This window comes from Centropristis striata, chromosome 14 (genome assembly GCF_030273125.1).
Source record: "Centropristis striata isolate RG_2023a ecotype Rhode Island chromosome 14, C.striata_1.0, whole genome shotgun sequence".
NCBI classification, from domain to species: Eukaryota; Metazoa; Chordata; class Actinopteri; order Perciformes; family Serranidae; genus Centropristis; species Centropristis striata.
The window spans coordinates 22,702,880-22,724,719 of record NC_081530.1 but is presented as its reverse complement, the minus strand read 5'-3'; the positions used below and the strand labels follow the sequence as shown (position 1 = coordinate 22,724,719).

The 21,840-nt window shown below is 41.2% G+C and overlaps 1 protein-coding gene across 4 annotated transcripts in view; it reads right to left on the bottom strand.

Annotated features, from left to right (window-relative positions):
- Nucleotides 1–410: 410 nt before the first annotated feature.
- ash1l (ash1 (absent, small, or homeotic)-like (Drosophila)) overlaps nt 411–21,840 on the bottom strand; it is a 33,344-nt gene continuing 11,914 nt past the window's right edge. For 3 of the 4 annotated variants that reach the window (XM_059349519.1, XM_059349520.1, XM_059349518.1), the window contains exons 5-27: nt 19,655–20,321; nt 19,121–19,294; nt 18,892–18,986; nt 18,221–18,294; nt 18,015–18,060; nt 17,712–17,820; nt 16,969–17,175; nt 16,629–16,775; nt 13,672–13,780; nt 13,385–13,534; nt 12,921–12,988; nt 12,654–12,820; nt 12,242–12,394; nt 11,987–12,041; nt 11,428–11,560; nt 9,034–9,306; nt 8,506–8,592; nt 8,324–8,414; nt 7,158–7,296; nt 6,842–7,014; nt 6,528–6,694; nt 4,837–5,320; nt 411–2,914 (exon numbers count right to left, since the gene is read on the bottom strand). In XM_059349519.1, coding sequence (XP_059205502.1) covers nt 2,820–2,914; nt 4,837–5,320; nt 6,528–6,694; nt 6,842–7,014; nt 7,158–7,296; nt 8,324–8,414; nt 8,506–8,592; nt 9,034–9,306; nt 11,428–11,560; nt 11,987–12,041; nt 12,242–12,394; nt 12,654–12,820; nt 12,921–12,988; nt 13,385–13,534; nt 13,672–13,780; nt 16,629–16,775; nt 16,969–17,175; nt 17,712–17,820; nt 18,015–18,060; nt 18,221–18,294; nt 18,892–18,986; nt 19,121–19,294; nt 19,655–20,321 — 3,863 coding nt within the window. In that variant the 3' untranslated portion in view covers nt 411–2,819. The remainder of the gene's footprint in view (nt 2,915–4,836; nt 5,321–6,527; nt 6,695–6,841; nt 7,015–7,157; nt 7,297–8,323; nt 8,415–8,505; nt 8,593–9,033; nt 9,307–11,427; nt 11,561–11,986; nt 12,042–12,241; nt 12,395–12,653; nt 12,821–12,920; nt 12,989–13,384; nt 13,535–13,671; nt 13,781–16,628; nt 16,776–16,968; nt 17,176–17,711; nt 17,821–18,014; nt 18,061–18,220; nt 18,295–18,891; nt 18,987–19,120; nt 19,295–19,654; nt 20,322–21,840) is intronic. The other variant, XM_059349521.1, reaches the window with a different exon arrangement.

Sequence of the window (21,840 nt, the reverse complement as noted above, 5' to 3'; positions counted from 1 at the left end):
AAAACTTTCTAAAAACATAGTGTTTTGAAAATATTGAAATAATTATAATTTTTTTCATCACATTAGCAGAAATGGGATTCCATATTGACTAAAGTAATGTTGATTGTAAACTGTATTCTGAATGATAATGTGATCATTCAAGTACCGGTATTTAAATTTTTTGTATTATCTGAAAGTTGAATTCCTGCATGTTTCACTCTGCAGAGTCCAGTGTCTTTGGTCAAACTAAACTTTCATGTCTTTAAAGAAGATATATATACACGTTATAACTCTATTGACCCAAATTTAAAGATATTCACTTATCTCATATTACTCTGAACCACATCATCATCATCATCATCATCATCATCGTGATAAACTCAAGACACAAGTATCTATCTAAGGAAAACTAAAAACATGACAGCATGAAGTGTATTCACAATAATGTAGTGCTTTTTATTAAAAAAACAAACAAACAAAAAAACAAAAACAAATATAAAACAAAAAGTAAAAACCAACAGCATTTTTCATGACTTAAGAATCATAATTACAAACTTTTTAACGAGTGGAAGAAGTTTTTTTTGACAAACTGTACACATCACAAAATGTCCGCCAGTCTGCCATTTACAATGCTTGCATCTTATTTTGTGATTGTCTAAAAATAACTAAACGAATCACACAAAACACACAAATACAAGTACAAGCATCATACAATGACTGCTATCACAAAACGGAACCATTTTCCTATTTGAAAGAAAAAACAAAAAAATAATAACATGATATTGGGCTGACAGCTTTACTTTTGTCTCCGCCACCGTTTTTAAAAATATCATAACATTTTTATGTTGGTTTGTTTTTTTAGTGTTCAACACTTTGCAGCAAAAAACAAGGAGTACATTTCTCCTTTTTAAAAGTAATATTATTAACAATATTCAGTGACAAAGGTGTCATTGCTGAGTCACTGTCTTGTCCCAATGCCTTCTGTGTCCGTTTGACATTCTTCTCGCTCATGCAGTAAGTACATAGATGAATTTCATTTATAGGCAACAAAAAAACTCAGCTTAAGTTTTTATGTCGTCAGGACAAGTTACGGTGAGATTTTCTGGACATTAAAAAAATCATTTTCCTCCGCGCTTAAGTGTCTTCATTATAGTAATACAAACGGAAGAAATTATAATATTATCATTATTACAATAATCATAATACATTTAGGGCTGAGTCCTGTACAGTACAATAATAAACAAAATCCATTTTTTCAAGATATTGCTTTTGGAGACACTCCTCAATGTAAAGTGTGTATATATACATAACTTGGCACTGTACAGCTTCCTGTCCCCCCCCTCTCCCTCCGTCAGTGTCTCATTCTGGTCTCGTCTCTGTCAGTTAACCGCGCTGGGACATTGCAGGCTGTCCCTTTTTAGCAGAGGCATTTGGGGAAGAAAAAAAAAAAAGAGAAGAGAAGAAATCTCATCAAATATCACAATTTCTTTTTTAAAACATTCTCCATGGCAAACAGGAACATATTCGAAAGACAAAAAAAGATCTTAAATCCCTTCCCCTCCCAATATACAGTATACACCGCCCCACCCGTCTCACAGAATATAAGAAAATATGACCATCACGATACATTTTATGTTAAGTATTGTTTTCCATAGTTTTCTTAAAACTGTTAATTGCCATCGAGCCCTTAATTTTTTTTCCATTTTTTTTTAAAAAGGTATATCTTCAAGAAATCTGGCAGAGTACAGACACACGATAAGTGTGTACGCACGCACACACTCACACACAAGGCAGCCGGAGGGCACGACTGTGTAAGGCGTTACAGTTGAAGCCGGTGTCCCTCCGGAACGCCTGATTTAGTTAAGCTGGTGAATCATGTTACTTCGAGAAAAAAAAAAAAAGAAATAAGAGGGGCGAAGCTGACTGCCTCGCGAGAAATTAAAAATATTTAAAATTAAAACGTCAACAAGACACTTTGACTGACAAAAGCGCACACTCAATCTTCCCCTCCCCCTTTACTCTAAAAACACACCCCGGCCTCTTCTGTTCCTAAATGAGTTACTACAGTATAACAGGAAAAAAGATAATAGACTTTTTTTTTTCAGACTGCATCATCCAATACTGTGAGAGTGTTAGTGTGTTTTTCGTTATAGATACATTACACAGAGCTTCACAATATCCATGGTACCAAAAGTGCAGTTCACCACCCTCGTCCTCTCTCTCATGAGCAGCATCTGAGCACACTGCTCAACTTACATTTCTCCTATGCCATTCTCCCCCCTCACATGTCACGGTGCTGATCTTCTCTTGTCTGTTATATTTTGTCATTGCAGCTAGGTCCCACTAGGGGGAACAATTCTCCAGCATTCACATCCCCGCTGACTGAAACCCTCCCTCCGTCTATCCGTCCCTATGCAGTACCACTTGTTTCTGATGCTTGGTAGGGGAATTCATCTACCCATGTCTGTAATATTCAATGCATTTAAGTGCATGGGTTATTTCTCCTATGTTCATTTAAAAAAACAAAAAAAAAAACAGGTTTTGCATCATACTACTTAAATAAGCAAGAAGTCTTTGTCAGCTCTCTCCTCGTGCTCCTCGAGAACTCTTGAAAAGCTGAAATTGCGATGGAGTCAGCGCTTCCAAACCCCCTCCACCCTCTCAGAGTTGAGATGAAAGTCTTGGAAGAGGTAAACTGGAAGAGGCCCCCAGGGACGCATTGTGGTCCTTAATGGTCGGACAACCAGCAATGCTGCGCTTCCCCTCTCGCTGTCTCTCCATGTTCTGCCGCTTAGCTCACAAAAGTGAAAGGCAGTGTGCTTGACAGGCACGCGGCGACGTTATTTTCTGCCCACGAAATCACCGAATCCGAGCGTCCGCCGCCGTAGCCGCCGCCCCCCCGCGCCCTCCTCCAGGAGATAAGTGACATCTATGGCTGTTGGAAGAACACAGAGAGAGAGAGAGGATGTGAGCTTAAAAACAGCAACACTCAGAGTGTTGTATCAGAGAAACAGCAAAGGTAAAGATAAACAAAGTGTCTTTTCTCTTACTGAGGCTTCAAAGTGCCCAAAAATGTTTGAGTCTCTCTGAAACTACAGATCAGACAGGAGTGTTCAGGTGCAAATTATCTTCCGTCTTTCCAAATTTTGTATACTTTGTGTTTTTCTTATTTGTATTCCATAAATAAAAAGTCTGATTTGTTTCTTTGCCGGCTTTGTCAGCAAACGTTTCCTCAGTGCTTCCAGCAGCTACTGCAGGATAAGGCTGGCAATTTGTTGTTGTTTGTCAACAAATCCAACGTAAAGACTAAAACCACCATGTGTTAGGCCTAGTCCACATGCACACAGGTTTCTTTTGAAAACAGGTATTATTTCCTCCTTCGTCCACACAAGCACTGTGTCTCCAACCAAATAAAAATGCAAAAACATAACTGCAGCACTGTCAAGAGCATGCAAAACCAGCAGGCTGCAATATAACGTTAACCCTAAGGCCATGTTGGCCAATCACATAGAGAAAAAGAAAACAAGATGTTGGCCAATTGGGAGCCTGAAAAGTAAGCCGAAGGCTACCTGGCTGCAAGGTGCATCGATCGCTCTGTAACAGAGTCTGCACCTTTGTTCAGCGGCGTCTTTAAGTCTGGGGTGTCTGAGGCAACAGCCCTCGAATGTTTTATGAATGGCTCAGATTTTTTCAGACCCTTTTAGGATTGACTGCTCCTGCCTGCGTCTGCACAGCGAGAGAGGAGACTGAGAGACGCTGTGCTGCTGCCACAGGAGCCGCCAACTGAGGTTACTGTTAGCAGCAAGTGGCTAAATGTGTCTGAAAAGTCGGGGCCAAACGTTATTCATAAAACATTCAGAGCTGTATCCTCAGACACCCAACGCTGCTGCCTTTGTTTCTCAACTTAGTGGAAGAGTAAATGTTTATGTGTAGACAAATAAAAATCCCAGGAGCAAGGTTGGATCCAGGACTATTTGGACCACGTCCACCAAAACATCGCCTCATTTATGACAATAGCAGTGCATACTCTTGATATACGTTTTTTCGAAAAGTCAGAACGCATTGAAAAAGCTATGTTTTACAAAAATACCAGTCTATGTATGGACTAGGCCTTTTTCTGTCTCTGCAGCTGCAAGTCTTTGAAAATGTCTCATAAACATAATTTTCATTTTCCAAAAAAGGAAAAAAAATATTATTTAAACAGCAGTTAATAGTCCATTTGCTGGGAAGCACAATTGTTTATTTGGACTGTCTCAATAAATTGTGCATCATAATAAAGGTCCAAATAAAGTTAATATATGACAATGATTATAAATGTTTTTTTGAAAATCATTGCAGGATCAGTTCACCAGTGGAGGAATAACCAGCATCAGGCTTTGGCTACACCAGCAACACTTAACAGGGCCAATTCATTATTGGGTTAAGTGTTTAAGAAACATATAGTCCATCACCAGCCTTATCCATTAAACACTGAGATTTTTATCTGAATGTTGGTGCTTAAAGTTGGTCGAGATCAAGATCAAGTTTTTGGTAAGACTGTCAGCAGATTGAAGCAAAGAAACACCAGACTGTAACACTGCATGGGAGGAAGAGAGTTGGACAAAGTAGCAGATCTGAAAACTGAGATTGCCATCTGTTAGATGAATGTTAGAATGAGTTTAACATAAATATGAATAACAGCTAAATCTGAGCAGCAGATTTTGCTTCTCTTCCTCTCCCGGTTCCTCTAATGGAGTTTTTTTGCCCCAATTCTAAACGTAACCATTCAGAAATAGTGTAAAAAAAAAAATGTCATCCAACATGTTTAAACAATTCAAGTGATGTTAAATGTTAACCCTGATTCATCTGTTGACCTACCCCCCTGCTTTGTTCCCGGTCCCTCACCATTCTTGTTGGGAGTTCTGTGCAGCAGATCCAGCAGGATTTTGTTGAGCCGTTCCCTCTGGGCCTCCCTCCTGCCCAGGACCGGGTGGTGCAGCGGCGAGGAGGCAGAAGACGACGGAAGTTCGAGCATCTCTCCTATCCTTTCTGCGGAACTGTCTTCCAGCTCCTTCCGCTCCTCAGACTCCCGCCCTTCCTCTTCCTCCTCCTCCTCATCTTCGTCCTCATCTCCATCCCCTTCCCGCTCCGGTCTTCTGGGCTTGCCGGAAAGGAGTTCGGCGTCTTCCGGGTTCATGTCCATGTCGTCTTCCTCTCCTCTCCTGTCTTCAGCCTCAGGTGGGAAATCGTCGCCGCGATCGCAGGATGAGCCGTCGTCGTCGCACCCGGCTCCTTTGGGCCGCTCGCTCTTCCAGGCGGATCGACCCCCATTCCTCTTGTAGTTGTCAGGAACATAGTGAGGCTGCAAAAATGTCACAATCAGAACCAGGTCAAACACTTGTCATGGTTTGATGCAGCTGACTTTGGTTTTAAATGCCAAGGGTTTGTGCATGTAAAATAAAATCAGTGCAACACAGTGTTAAATCAACTTAATTAAGGTATCTTTGACCTTTACCTGACAAACATCTAAATTGCAGCAGAAACATGGTCCATGCAAGTACAAGAACATAGAGGCTTTAAGCTACGAAGATCATTTTCATGCATCATTGCATTCTGGAGTGTATCTCCTGAAAATGGTCACACAGCGCAAGCACAAGCTGCCGTCTAAAATAGCAAAAAAACAAAAGACAGCTGATCCCTTCTTATTGGGTATTCAGCTCAGAACAGCCATGGCTGACCAGCTGGACGAAGCTCTAACTTTACATTTCCAAGCATGCATATACAGTCATGGAAAAAATGATTTCTTATTTATTTTAATACCTGGTACAACTAAAGGTACATTTGTTTGGACAAATATAATGATAACAACAAAAATATATAATAACTTGAGTCATTTTCAAGAAAACCATAGAAAATGGCTAGATATCAGCTCTTAAGTTAAACTCTTATGACCTATTTTTGTTGTTACCGTTATATTTGTCCAAACAAATGTACCAGTTGTGCCAGGCATTAAAATGAACAAGAAATTGAAGAAATCAAGGGTGGTCAAATCATTTTTTTAGCTCCAAAAGTGTAAAATTCAAGCAAAATTGAAGCGTTGTCATTAAATGAATCCATCTGGATACAAAAACAAACAAAACTAAACAGGTCTCAACAAAATATTAAGCCTAAAACAAAACACTGATGAGGAAATCCCTTTTTAGCTAGATTGAAGCTTTCAGTGTAAAATAATTGCTGTTAATATTAAAGTAAAGTTTCATGTTTCCTCAAGTCTGTTAGCATTACACTTTACATTGGGCATAATAAACACAGATATTTGGATGTGGCTCGCTGCAAACTATGTGGTTTGGATCAGAACCAAAAAAGCAGTTTGTGGTTTCTCTCATTTGCTCCTAGCTGGCCCCACCTTCACCTGTGATTGTGCTGCAGGCTGCCTAAATAACTGTGAACAAACTGTGCCCTGGGTTGTAATATTACCTCCAACTCTTAAAATATCTTTCAGTGTTTATAAATCAGTAACAGATCCCAGCGTGGCTGCCCCACCCTGTCCCGACCCCCATCGCTCTCACCGAGAAGTCTCTTTTGGGTGCGAGCCGCTTGGGGAAGTGGTTGAAGGCGTATGGCTTGGTGCAGACTGGGTAGCGGTTGCGATGGATCTTGTAGAACAGGTGAGCCGACTTGTCCAAGCGGTAATCACAGATGTACACATCCTGCTCTTTGACATTTTTCGGCCGTCCTGAGGGAAAAGGTCATACTCTTTGTTAGCCAGGAACTGCTGCAATTTATGTCTTTAAAAATATTTGAATATTTATTTTGGTGCGTCCCTCCATTCACTCCATTCATGTCGGCATGTGTGAGTTTTCATGTGTGTATTTCCCCTCACCCTTGCAGTAAGTGTAGAGATCAAGAACACAGCAGGTCGCCACCACTGCCTCAAGGGGGATGATCTCGTAGAGAGGCATGCGGAATAACTCGTTCTGGTAGAACCGCCGTGATGGAGAATGATGTGTCTCATGAGGACGGAAGTAGTGGTGTCCAAAGGCAAACCTCTCACCCCTTTAGAGTTTGAGTTAACACAGAAAACATCAGAAAATCAAACAGTGCAATGCATCAGTAATAATCCATGAGCATGCATCTATTCTTGCTGGCAGGTATCTACAGTGCATCATGCAAGCTGTCCAAACGTCCGATCGACTTACTTTTCATTCTTCCAGAGTTTCTCAATTCGGAAGATGTCGAGTTTTTCTCGGTTGATGTGAGACAAGAGACGGTAAGACTGTCTGACAGGCTGGCCCTCGGGTGTGCGTCTGCTGTCTCTCATCAGATACACACAGTCACCTGCACACGAGACACACACACTGACAGGTTACTGGTCTTGTCGGAGAGATTTCACAACAAATAGACTCCTTGATACAAAAGCCAGACAGGTTGAGTGGAACATCTCAATGCAGTAACACTTCCTTTTCCAAATTCAGGAGATTTAGAGGATCAAAATTTGCCAGATCAAAATGTTTTAAGGCAAAAAGATTGCAGAGCAAACACAAGATTTACTTCTCTTGATGTCTGTTGTTTTTCTGTAAAATAATTAAGTTAAATTGCCCTGACTATATTCAAATAAAAATATCTTAAAGAGTAATTTACTCCTGTTGAGTTTCTGACCTCCAGTAACCCTTTGTAGTAGTTTGGTTTCAAAGTGAAATGCAAAAGCTTTTTTAAGGGGAAGAACTAACATTACAAAGTAAGGCCCTCCACAGATATTCAATGTCATCGACCAATATCTTTTCTTGCTAAATATCTGGTGTAATTTGAAACGCCGTTGTTGTAACAAGTTTATTAACCGGTGGGAAAACTCCTCAGTGGCATCCATCTGATCTACAGGTGGATCTAATGCACCAAGAATTGCAATAATGTATCAGAAAAGATAGAAGACAGCAAGCTAGTAAACATAAGTGTAAACACTGCAGGTTTAAAATAATAAAAAAAACAGAAGTGCAAATGTTTCATAAGGAAGGAGTTCACTTTTGTTGGACCTGAACTTTACACAAAATAGGTTTTGTTAAGAAGCACTCCCTGTCAACATACCATTTTGTTATTTCAGAGGAAAACCCCACAGATAGCCTTAAACACAAGGCTGACAATGTGTGTTTCACTGTCTTCTCGGTTTCAAAATCAGTTTAACCTCTGATCACTCCCAGCTTCTGTGGTCAGAGCAGGTGTGCACCGTTACACCTAAAACCACATCAACAGTGATGTTCCTGGAGTACACTTGTACATCACTGCAGTAAGATAAGAAATGAAACCACTCTAAAAGTACAGACTGGATCTTTCCAAGCATTTGTGACCGCACGACTGCTGGTTTCTATACCTTGATGCAGCAGCAGCTCGTCTCTGAGGAGGCAGATGTAGTAGATGGAGCCTGCCTGGGCGTAGCTGGGCTGAGGTATCATGGGAACTTCCTGAAAGAACAAGAACACATATGGGTGAGATCAGATGGAATAGGTTGGTGATTTCAGTTTCAGCAGTTATTTTGGGAGGTGTTAGACTTACCCGCTCTATAGGCCGAGGGTCACACTGCTCACACAGGTAGTGCTCCACTTCAGTCTCCAGCCGCATGCAGTCAAAGTGCTGCCACACCTAGAGGCGGTAAAAACAGTTGTTGAATCACCGGAAAGCAAAAAAAAAAAAAGGATAGTAGAATCAATTACTCCCCAGCTGGTATCAACAGTGACTCACTCTTTATAGAAAAGCAGTGAGTCTGAGGCTGTGTTACTAACAAAGACAAACAGATTTGTAACAATCTCCCTCATTCACAACTGTGGTAGTTTAAATCAATATTTGTATTCCTTCTTGTTTTCTAAAAATAATCTATACACAGGAGGCCTGAATGCACACTCCTTTGGAAAATCTTCTTGACAAAGTACTTCTTAGTTAGTCCCAGGAGAGAGCGCTCACTAAAACAGGTGTAACCTATCAGCCTGTTAGACAAAAGAAATGATGGAAAATCCATCGCTCTTTCTATGCGAGCATAAATAGATTTTTCCACCCACTTTTTCAATGAAACATCTTGCTTCTTACCATGCACTTTTCACACTGTATCATCAGGCCTTCGTCCTTGTACATTCCACAGATGCAACGGATGACATCGTCGTCCTTGTCGTGGGAACCAGTTCCTCCTCCTCCGTGGTGATGTCCATGGTCACGCTCCAGCGAATCCGAGCTGTCGGCCTCGCTGGCAGTCTCGCCCACGATCTCATCAATCTGCACAGCAGCTTCATGACGAGCGCTGTAGTAGGCCTTTCGCAGCCGACACACATCCCTGCCGACCGATGACTTCCTGCCGTAATATTTCTGGTGGAAAGAAGACACAGTTGTAAATGCTGCTACTTTAGCTAAAATAATGCATTTAAGGGAGATAATCTTTGTGCATCTGTGTGTTCTGATGCACAACAGAGACCACAAGACCACAAATAGCATTAAGAGACGACATAAATCATATTCAAAAGGCAGAAGAAGCTACATTTGACCTCAGAAATATACTCCCATCATTCAGGCTTTGAGCTGATCTGTCTGCAAGTCTGCGGGCAATTTCCTCATGAACAAAGTTCATTGACACAGAAAGAAACATTCAAAACTGTCTTTGTAGCTGCCAAAACTTCACAGACAAAGCAACACGCCACAGCTCTCAATTTAAATCGAATTCCTCTCACGCTTTTTTTCAATCCAGCAAGCGTCCAAAGGGTGAATCTAAATTAGACGTCCACTTCAGTCGTCTCTGACTGGAAGTGTAAGCTCCTCTGAGAGGTTTCAAGTGGCACTTGTTTAAACTGCTAAGCTATACAGATGTAAATCAAAAGGGCCTGCAACGTGTGCACATCGGATCAGCAGTCATGAAGTTATATCCCATTTGGGAGGTGTTTGTGTGCGAGACAGGAAGAAAGAAATGAGCCGAGTGAGTGGGAGGAAGAATGTGTTAGAGCTGCACAGTTACAACCTGAATGATCATTTTGATGAAGCTTTTTTTTTTAATATTGATTGAGCTTGGAGAATCAAACTCAAGAGACTCACTTATGATGAGTGTTATTAAATGATGAAGACTTGGATGCTGCAGCAGCCTTCATGCAATCATCATACTGATCTTTCTAATGATTGTTGACATAAATCTGACAGGTGGAGAAGATCGATAACATCGATTAATCGTTTTTTTTAAAAGATAATTTTCAAACTATGGCTCTCTTGGCGGTGGGATCATCCTTCAAGTGTAAAATAAGTTCCTGCTGCGGGGTTGTACTTCCTGATGGTTCAGGAACTATCAAACCTGAAAACCATCAGAGGGGAAAGGAACCGTCACTAAAATATGCAACCAAGTAGGGCTGGGCGATATGGACCAAAGCTGATATCCCAGGATTTTTAGGCCAAATGGAGATATACGATATTGGAATTTTAAACAAAACGTGCAAAGTGTTTAATTTTAACTCAACATCACAAGTAATCGTCATCATCAACCTGTTTTATTTAAAGACTTTATCAAACTCAAAACCTTCCCCCTTTTGAAGCAATTAATTTGCTTCCTGTTTTGCAAAGAACGTTGTGTTGCTCTTCATCTACAATCCGAAATCTGAAAGGGAATAAATAAATAAACAAATAGCGGCCCCTAAGTTAAGGCAACATCAGAAGGTATTATATATCGGTATGGCGGTATTGTCTCAACTACATATCTCTTTCTAAAATATATCGGTATAACTCGTAATACCGATATGCCGCCAAGCCCTACAACCAAGGGCTGAATCACTAACAAAATTCCTTTACCAAGCCCAAAATATTAGATTTTAGCACCCTATGTGTACCAGAGAGGAACAGATTTACTAATTAACTCAGTATTGTCTGACTTAACTTGCTTATTTTGGAGAAATTCTTTGGAGAAATATGAAATACATACTAAATGGACAAATCATCAACTAAGATCATCATCTAACCTAACAAAGCTCAAAAGCAGGCCTTGCACAGCTTAGTTAGCAGTGGCACAAATGCTGGCTGCACACGTAGGCATACTGATTGTCAGGATCCCACAGTTTTCCCCAATTTTACTGCTGATGCCTCTGGTTCCATTGTCTGTATCGACTTTTGTCTTCTTAAAGGCTCAGTTTTTTCGGTTGGGCAGCTTACAAAAACTTAGTTCTGGGTTCTTTACCCCGTTAGTAGAGCATTCTACCACACAGCAGCTTTTAGACATTTTTCTCTTGTTTGCTGGCAGACAGAATTGACAAGGAGGCACCTTCACGCCATAGAAAATCAACAGAGAGTGATGAATTGTTTTCCCCTCAGGTGTAGGCAGGAATTAAACGGTGATCTGTCTCTATGCCACACTGACAGAACTATGAAAATCTGTATCTGAACAGACACAAGTGCTCTTTCTGCAGTTCTTATTGTAAATAACAGGACCATAAAAATGTTTATGGGACACCTGCTTACCTCAGCATTGCGGAACACTTTGAGCATATCTGTGTCGAACGCTTCAACGGTTTTGTAGTGGCCAGTGAGGATTTGCTTCTCGATGGTGCTCAGGTCCAGTGGGTCAGACACCTTCTCATAGTACTGGCTGTTCCTGATGGCACATGAAAAAAACAGGATTAGTTTCTGCAAATCTGGTTGGAATACATTCAAAATGAGCATTTAGCCTGAGCATCCACAAAAACAATTCCAAAATATTTGATGCTTATAAATCCTTGAGTCTATAGATTTTGAGGCTCTCTCTGTGGTGGCTGACCGTGACAGAGTTAGAACCGTGTAGCCACAAAAAAATAACGAGCTGTTATTGTTTTGTCACAAAGTGATTACTATCAATACTGGACAAGAATCAAAGCACAGGCTGTCACGGCTGAAATGTGTGGCCCAAGATAAAACTGTTACACTATGTGGGTGTTGTACACTGATGGACCTGATAACACAGTGACACTGCTGTCTGGAAAACAGTTAAACATTATGAATGAAGCGGACAGAAATGCGGGTCTGCACTTTCACACACTCTTACCTCTTCCTGGATGGGAGGTTCACCAGCGGAGCAGCAAGTGTCTGGCCGGCTGAATCTGAAGGGAAGACGGAAGAATAACGTTTCTGTCATCATTTCTTAATCATAGAGCCTTATCGTTCAGTGAATATTAAATATTAGAGGCATTGAGAGATGTGTTTTAGAGGTCTGATCAGAGCTCAGATCTGGCTAGAGGTCATACTAATGAGAATATTTAATACGTTTTATTGGAAGGAGTTCTACTGTATAAAGACTGACCCTTGTAGCTGGTGATCATGTCACAAATCTCCTTGAAGATGTGTGCGAGGCGAGCAGTGCGTGTGACTTCTGTGTTTTCCTCAGCAGCGGCGAGTCTCCGTGTGCGTACCGACCGCGAAGTCTGCAGGGCTGAGAACTGCGTCAAGAACACGTCTGAAAACGAGAGCAAGACAAACAAGTTTATACACAATTTCACTTCCATTCAGATCACTTCACATCTCAGTTGCATGCTCTGCAAGTTGTGTACAGCTACAGAAACATTTAATAAATTGATATTCGTATGTGCATTCCAGTGCTGCCTTAGCTAACATGATTATCCCAACATACCGTATCAACTAAAACAGAACTTTTTCCTAATGTCTTCTTGATTTGATTTCACCTCCTCTTCACGTCTATAAGCCTGTCCACTCACCTGACTTAATGTTGCCGTCGTCGCGGATCACTCCTCCCCAGCGTGTGTACAAGGAGAGGCTGCTGGTGTCCCTCTCTCTCTCACCCTCTCTCTTTAGCAGCTCCTGTTTCTCCCTCATCTTCTCCCAGTTCCTCAGGAGAAACACTCGGTGCTTGAGCACAAAGTTCCTGATGATTGAGTGAGAAGAGGACAGGAGTGTATTACAACTGGTGTAATAAGAGATAAAGGTCTGTTTCTCTTAAGTATTGCTTGTGTGTGTGTGTTTACCTCTCTCTGTTGGACATGGGCTTCATGAGATGAGGGTAAAACTTGTTGCTGTCACTCGACTCTTCTTCCTGAAGATAAAAAAAGTTGTATCAAAGCACCAATCTCAATACCATGATGTATTGCTAAATAATAAACCATGATTTTCTGTAAACTTTGGGGCATAACATTCAAAAGTATACCCTTTAAGGTATTCTGAGTTACTTTTTAGACACTTTGTGGCCGACTAAGAGAACCTCTGAGACACACACATATCCATGTCCTACATAGACACTGCACCTGATATTTAACAAGACACTGCCACACTTCAGACATACTTAACAACAAGGTAAAAGCTTCAGCTAGATAACAATAGGTTACAGTTAAAGGTTATCGTAAAAGGGTTACTCTATTATTATGTTATCTTAAGTGAGAGGGAACCGTTACAGACACTTGTTCCCAGTATTTTATCTACATGGATCACTCACTCGCTTCTTGAGCTGGTGTTTTGACTTCCTCTTCTCCTTGAGTCGACCCAGCCGCCGCGTCCCTCCCGTCTTCCCAGGCAGGCCGTTAATACGCTGGCTTTTCCCTCCGATGATGCCCCGGCAGCTCTCTGAGCCACACTTACACACTTGCTGTGGTGGGAGGGAGAAAAAAAGCAATGAGTTTTAATAAGTGAAAAAAAGTGTATAGTGTAAGTTTATATGTGAATATGAAATATGTGAAAGTGTGATTCTATGAGAGGGTTAAAGGTGGCTTGCTGATGCTTCACCTGCTCTTCTGTGTTGAAGGAATGGAAGTTGTAGTCGTAGGTGAGCTCAGTGCCACTGGTGACGTCCTTGAGAGCAAAGAGACCTATTCTGTACACCCCATTTACCGACCTAAGAGAGGAAATGGAGTCACGGGAAGGGTCGAGTGGTTGAGTGCAGAAATCACAAGATACATTTTTATTGTTAATAATGAAGCATGAGGAAGTCTTTTAAATGAACTTCTGTAAACATACTAAATTGAAGTGAGGTCACTGGCAAGTTAAGGTAGTATGTTCGATCTTTCATAAAATCTTGTTGTGTCTTTTGTAGCCGACTCTTTTCTACGCTAACATTAACTGATGTTGCCGCTGTAGAGCAGCTGAAGAGAGGCAAGACACTCAGAAGCACACACAAATGTCACATCCCGACCATTGCACAGAAATCAGTGCAGACGCTGTTAAAGTCATGGAAGGTCTCAGTTTTTAAGTTATGTTGCCATCGATTTACACATGCAATACAAAGCGACATTGCTTCACATAGTAAAACATATTTTAGGCCTGTTGGGAGGTTACTGGATCCTACAGTCTCAGTTTATGGCAGTATTTTACTGATAAATAATATAAGATAAGCCTGTTTTGATCCCCAGAGGGGAATTTGGAATGGAAATGTTTAAGATGACTTCATATTGTATTGACAGGGAATACATTTTATAAAAACATACTCCTAATGTTATTATGCAGCAGGCACCTCTGAACAACAGTCATGGAAAACCAAAGCATTGTGTAAGAGGGATGAAGTAAATTATGTAATCCCCCTTTAGGCAGGTGATGGCAAGATTCTGTCTTGACTTAAAACAATGTTAAACTAGCCCTGTGACAATTAAATTAAGGCATTTTAAAACCAGGACAAAAAGGAGGAAAAAGAACTGGCCCGATTTTCGTTTGCTCAATTTGGCAAGCACTCAACACGTTGTCCTCCCCATTTTCCCCTTCTCCAAAACGGAGCAGCGATCCAGCTTTTCGCCATTCTTCTAAGAATAAAGCACACCGCTCTGTTTGCCAGCCACTTGATAATTTATTCCTTCTATAGGGGTAAAAAGCTGGTTCAGCGCATTGTCTTCAGGCACTACAGCTGTATCTAAGGCCCGGCTCCATGTAATCTCTCTTCTGTGACAAGATGGATGACTCGTCAGGCTTTGTGCTGAAAATCCTCCATCCTCTTGGAGTCTTTTATTTCAGCCCAGCCACTCTACATTACACACAAGCAGTTAGACACACACATACACCGACCAGTGTCCTAGATTATGAGCTGGTCTGTGCTGGAGGGCAGAGGGTATAGTTAGATAGTGGATTCTCTGGAGGCCGTTAACCGTATCAAACACGCTCAACTTTACCAGGTAAACCACATCTAAAAAGAAAAATCCAAATAGGTCTCACTTTTTAGAAATCAAGCACAGAGAGGCTGGCTCAGCCAAGTCTCCAATTGCAGTAGATTGAGCCGTGCTGTGAGAACGATCCCTCAGGAAACCAGTGAATTGTTTTGGCATGGTGCAAGGCCTTTAAGCCATTTAGGTCTCTGAACACTGGCAGAGACTGACTGAGGTGATCTCATCAGATTACCACCACACAACCACATTAATAAGGTTGGGGTTTCAAGGCAGAGCTTTCTCATTTACAATGAAGTGCACCTGCTACACGTGTCCCTTTTAGAGCTTGTGTAAGTTACCCAAACAAGGGAAACCCAATATTGGCTAACATACACTGCAGCTCCTTATCTGTGTCTTATCTTGAAGTGGTTTAACTGTCATAAATCCACACAACTTCAAAAAGCTTCCAAGTATAACAAAGAATTTCTGCCACAAAGAGGGAATCTTACACCACTACAAACAAGCCTACTTAGAGAACGTGTGGTTGCTTATCCTGAAACCTCTATTATCTGATAACAGGAGTGAGAAATCAAGAATAAGCAGAACTTTTCGCAGCTTGGCTGGTCTCTATTTGGATCATATGCCTATGAATATGAATATCTTTCTCTCCCTTCTGGTACTTCCACTGCACTCTGTTTGCCTCACAGAGTGAAAAAGAAATTACCCAGCTCACCAGAATCATCAGGCACACAAACAGATAGCAATTAACTGAAACTATTTAGGTAATAGGCTGGTATTTTCCAGTTCGTTAACCGTAAGTGACGGAAACATTTAGAAAACAAAATACTGAATTATCAAGCTGGAACATTTTCCAATCAGCTTCTCCCACTCTCCTCTCACAACAATCCTGCAAGATCTTCAGCTTCATTTGTTTAGCTCTACCTAATATACGCTGTGACTGCTGATGTCCCGGACAGGCCTTAAAGGTTCCCTGTGGAGGTTTAGACCTCTTATAGAGCCGCAGAGCTGTTTTTTCTGTGAGCAGCTTCCTGTTTTGTTTGTCTCGTGCACGCACACAAGGACACATTGCAGGTGACGCAATACAGAGTCATACCAATGCTGTCACACTATTACACAGATTCGCAGATGGTGCTAAGACACCAACATATGCTGAGATGCTAAAAAGTTGAGGAAGAAACAGAAGAGTGTAGACTAAAAAAACACATGTAAACAAAGCTGGTTTAAAATACTTCTTCTCTTCTTTGAGAAAAAAATCAGAAACCAAAGGGCAGAAATTAATATGTTTTGTCAATATGAATGATGATGTTGCAACTGAAAATCAGCATTTTGAACTGATGCAATCAGTTTTAAATTGGTTTTAAATTTAGTTTGACCGATAGTGGCAGCCCTAGTTGCGTGCATAGTGCCTTCCTCATCATCAGTCAAACTAATGCAATTTTTGCATGTCTGGCTCAATTATCCGTCGTAACTACTTGTGGCAAATGCTCATGTTCGTGTCTGAAAGGGCTTAGCCAAATCTGTGCTTTGGTGAGAGCCCAAAAGCACCACAAGGACATCAGGAGGGAGCTGGTTTAAAGCTGCCATGACACTCACCACTTCTGCATCTCACAGTTGGGCTCACAGCTGTGGTTTATGAAGCGTGCCTCATTGCCCATTCTGTAGCTGTCGATCACCATGCCGCTATCCAGGTTGAGACAGTAGTGGCCACTGTGGGAGAAATACTGCTCCATCATACGGCTCCTGAAATAAAGAAAGGAGAGAGGGAGCGGATGATTAAAAGAGAGGTTTTCATTAAATTCCATGTCAAGATAAATTAACTGAGGAAGTGAAACAGGCGGAAAGACAGAAGCAGAATATTTTAGTTCTTCAGAGAACCAAAATACTTCTTCATCGACTTAGAACTCGCGTAATACGTATCAGCAGGTTGTCTCACCTGAACTCCTGTTCGCTAACCACTTCTCCCAGGTACTCGATGATAAACTGTCCAGAGCGAAGGGTCTCCTTGGTGCGGATGCCCCAGCCCTTTCCCTCAGCACGGAACCGCTCCAAACACTGGACCCACTCGTGTCTCTGGATGTGCTGGTTGTCACACTGATCACCACATGGACAGGTGCTGGGAGAGCACTCAGCAAAACTCATCCTGGGGAAACAAGCAATGGGAAAAAATGTTAAATGAGGCTGACTCTTAAGAATATGGTTACAATTTGTTCACTTGGGCTTAATTTGTAACAAGTTTACAACAATAGTCTGAAATAAATACAACAAAGTTAGATTTCCAACATAAAATCAGTTAAAAAATCTGCCTCTACAGGTGCTTCTCAATATAGTTTATTTATCTCAGTAATTAAATTCAAAAAGTGGAAATAACACATATTGTAGATCCATTACACACAGAATGAAACAATTCATGTCTTCATTTATTTACTTCTAATTATAATGATTATGGCTTACATTTAATGAAGACCTAAAATTCAGTGTCTCAAAAAAAATTCATATTACAAAAAACAATTTTAAAAAGTATGTTTAATATGGAAATGATGGCCTCTGAAAAGAATGTCCATCTGTATGACTCAATACTTGGTTGGGGCTATTTGACTTGAACTACTGGAAATTGACTTTTCTATGATATTCTAATGTATTGAGATGCATCTGTAGTAGGCTGTCATTTGTCTTTACCTATTCAAACAGTCATCCAGGCAGCCTTTTTCAGTTGGATCCTCACGCTGCCTACAGTTGCATGTAGTTGTTTCATAACCAGAGAGAGGCTTCACATCCACATAAACATCTGTGACACAAACAGGGGATTACCCTTTTACATTTACAGTTACAGACACATCTCCAACAGTGTGAGCATTGAACATAATTCATTTCTGAACAGTCATATCAACTAATGTAGTAAAACAGAAAAGAAATGCTAAGACATAAATCGATCAGAAATTACATTCTGGCTGAATCACTGAAACAAAGCCAGGTACTCACTTGATCTGATCTTTTTATAAAGAGGGACATCTGGCCTCTTGTAAAGCTGAAACACAAAAAGACAACGGTTAACACAAAGTGGTTTGAAGACAGAAACAAATACGTTATGCCCTCACAGGGGCTGTACCTTTGAAACTATTTGTCAGTAATTTACTGTGAGCATGGGAATACCCTAAAAACGCTTAGTGCTCAACATGACTGATCACCTGATCGTGTTTCCACAGCCATAAGATGTCGTAAGGCAACTGGAAATCAATGCGCTTCTGTCTCAGGTACTTCCCTGAGAAAACAAAGAAGGGGACATTTAGAGGTAGCAAACACAATTTAAATGTAACAGTTAAGTTGCTCACTACATTAAAAACCTATCAACATTACTGACATAAGAGAAGAATGAAGCCCTTTTTGCCAATACATATAAATCACATTTATGTCTACATACTGTTTGGAAATGAGAAGTTTGACCATTTAATCATAGCTGGAAATATAAGCATGTGGTGACTGAAAGGGCAAGGGTCGTGTTCCTTGAACCACTGAGTTATCTGAATAGTTTTGACAAATAACCTCAGAAGCCCTGGTGGACTAAAAGGACCCTTGTGGTTTTTAGTCAGCAAAACTGACATACATATATATATATCATTCTAAGGAAGTACTAGAAGTAAACAAGTGCACCACAGTAATAGTGAAACTGCTAGATTACAGAAAAAAGCGAATGATTCGTCGACAGAAACATAACTATTAACAGGATCAGAAAACATAAATTACTTTGGTTTGTCGAGTGCTCAATTCATTTGGTGGAAACTTTCAGCTCAAATCCTGTATTTAAATAGAAAAAAAACAATGTGCAGTGCAAAACAATGTGATCCAATCTGAAACTCACCAACATGTATAGGAGCTGGAAACAATCCATACTCGTGTTCACCAGGTATGTATTCGAGCTTCTCTTTCTTTAGCTGCAGAAGCTGACTCCGGGGGCTACAGAGTGTGGTACAGAAATGGTAAAATGTAAGGCAAGTTCACAAGAATAAGAATGTGTTTACAAGGTGCAATGAGATCTAAATTTTTTTGTAATATTTGAAGATTTTGTTTAATGTTTCTTTCAAACTCACTCTTCAGTCTTGTACACATCCGAGTAAAGTCCCGCCTTCTGAAACTTCTTCTTTGGAGGTCTGGCTGGTCTCTTTTCCCGTTGGCTGGTTATGGAGATGGGCGGAGCTTGTTCCCTGGACTCGGTGCCTGGGCGTTCCGGGGAGCAGGGGCCATCTGGCTTGCTTTCCATTGAGCTAAAAGTAGAAACATGACTTGGTTTCTAGTGACAACTGGATTTAACAATGTTCCTTTATATAAACGCATAAAATCCGAACATCAGTACTGACTGTAAATGTTTGTCAGTGTCCTACAGCTGATGCTTGTGGTTATAAAGTAAAGCCTGATGGATATGGGGTTTTTGAGACTGATGCCGATACTGGTTTTAGAGGGGGAAAATTCATCAATAACGGATATGATGGCCGATATAGTAATTTGGAATGATGAGCTGGAATGAAAATAGACATTTTTTTATGTGGGTTGTGCACCAATTTTTCACCACTCTGCAAAGGTGCCTAGAGGTTAATGTGCCACAGTGGAGTTGGAAATTTGCTTACCCACGAAAGTGTTGGAGCTCGTCCTGGGTAAGCCAGCTTCTTCCTGTCCCAGTCCTAGACCTTGCTACCAGGTTGCCCAGGTTCTCCTCTCTGTCCGGCAATCGCTCCTCTGGCTCTTCTACCTCCCCGTCCTCCAGTTCCTCCTCTTCCTCCTCATCCCCATCTCTGTCCCAGTGCTTCCTCTTCTGACCTTTCCTTCGCTGGCCCTGGACTACCGACTCAATAGCATCAGTCACAGTGTCCCCCTCCCACCCTCTGCCCTGTGCTGGCCGTTCCGCCCCTCTGTCTCTGTGCCGGTTCTGATTCAAGTCAACCACTGGTGGTGGAGATGGCGGCGGGGAAGGTAACGGGTGTTTCCTGGGACGTCCGGGCCCCCTCTTCTTCACCACGTTGTTTCCTGTGCGAGCCTGTCTCTGCAGCTTCTTGGCGCGTAGGATTTTGTTGACGTGGTGCAGGCTGTGTTTGGATGGCTGTGCCCGGTGGGAGTGGTGGGGCAGGGAGGCATCCAGGCAAAAGTCTTGAGAAGGGGAGAGGCAGGAGGAGGAAGCGGAGCCGTGGGAGTGAAACAGTGAAGGTTGGTGATGGTGCTGCTGCCGGTGGTGCATTGATACTTCGGGCACTTCAGGGGTCGAAAGGGCGACACCTCTTGTCTGGATACTTGATGACCCTAGTCAAAGAAGAAGAGAAAATGAATACTACATATGTAACACTAAGTATCAAACCATACAGCACACAGTCTAAGCAATTCTTAGCATTTGTAAGCAGCATTTGGACAGTTAAGACAGACAGCAAACTGATACTGTCCTGTGGCTGCCCTTACCCTGAATGAAAGCTGAAGCAGTCATTCACTGTAGTTTAATTACAACTTAACAACAATTTGAAGCTGAGGAAAAGACGATAAAATAAAGGAAACCACCAGAGTCTACAGAGTTTCACACCTCTAACAAGAATTGGCTAACACAGCATAAAAGACCATGTTATCCCTGCCATGCCGATATTTTTAACAGGACTTTAATGGTCAAAGTGGTCACAGAGTAGTTTTCTAATTACCATCACTTAATTTTCTCTGACTCTCCTTCTGACGCTTTACATCACATCTTTCTTCAAATCTCTATTTTTTCCTCATTTGCAATATTCTAAAAACTCATATTTCACCCTCATCTTCCACACACACCCTCTCCTACTTCCCATTTGACATTACAAGACTCTGTTTCCCTTTCCACACATCTTCCTCCTTCCTCTTCTTATCTTTTTTCCTCATTAACAGAGTTCTCCTCTCCCTAATCATCCTGACTTCCTTCATCAACCTTCTCCTTCCTCTTCTCCAAGCTGACCACCGATTCCTCCACAATTAAAATGTATATGACTGAACTCTATTTATTCTACATTATTTTTCTGTCTTTATACTCCAGTTGCCTCTCTTTCAGTCAACAAAGAAAGAAGTTTTCTTGAACCTTACTCTCTTTGGCACTCATCATGAAAGTTTCCATGCAAGTGTTTCATATTCAATGGAATTAGATTTTGAATGAAAATGCCACAAACTCAAAACATGCTAAATATTACAAAAATGCCTATGGTGGGAAAAGCTGCAAAAATCAACTATATTATCTATCATCACCAACATTGTGTGACAGAAATTACTCCAGGTTCTGTGAAAAAAATAGGATTGTGCCACATGCAGTGGCCTAAAAAGACTAAGGGAAGAGGGAGCCAACAAAGTCACCAGGTCAGACAGGGTCAAAGTGGGATGACCGATTTTTTACCATTGAATGACCACTGCACTCATCCCCCTGTGTTGTGTTTGGCATGTGGAAAGCTAGTGTGAAATAAGTGTGAATAAGTCTTCCAAACTGAATATGGCTTATTTAAAGGGCAGGAGCTAAAATTAATTTAAGCTGCCTGAAAAAATGAATATTGCTAAAGCCCTTTTATTTAGAATGTTTTCACCCATTAACCTAGCCATCAGACAGCCATGTTTAAGTTAAAGCAGGGGGCACTGAAGCTGTTTCATGCTCCCTTCAAAGCCACCAGACTGTGTTGACAAAAACAGTATTTTTACCTTCAAGAACATGGGAGTTGCTGGTTTTCCGTTGCCTCAATCAGCTACTGTGTTTTTGTTTTTGTGTAACTAAGGGCCAAATTCACCTAAGTCACATAATAGCACAAACTATTGAATTGAGGCAGCG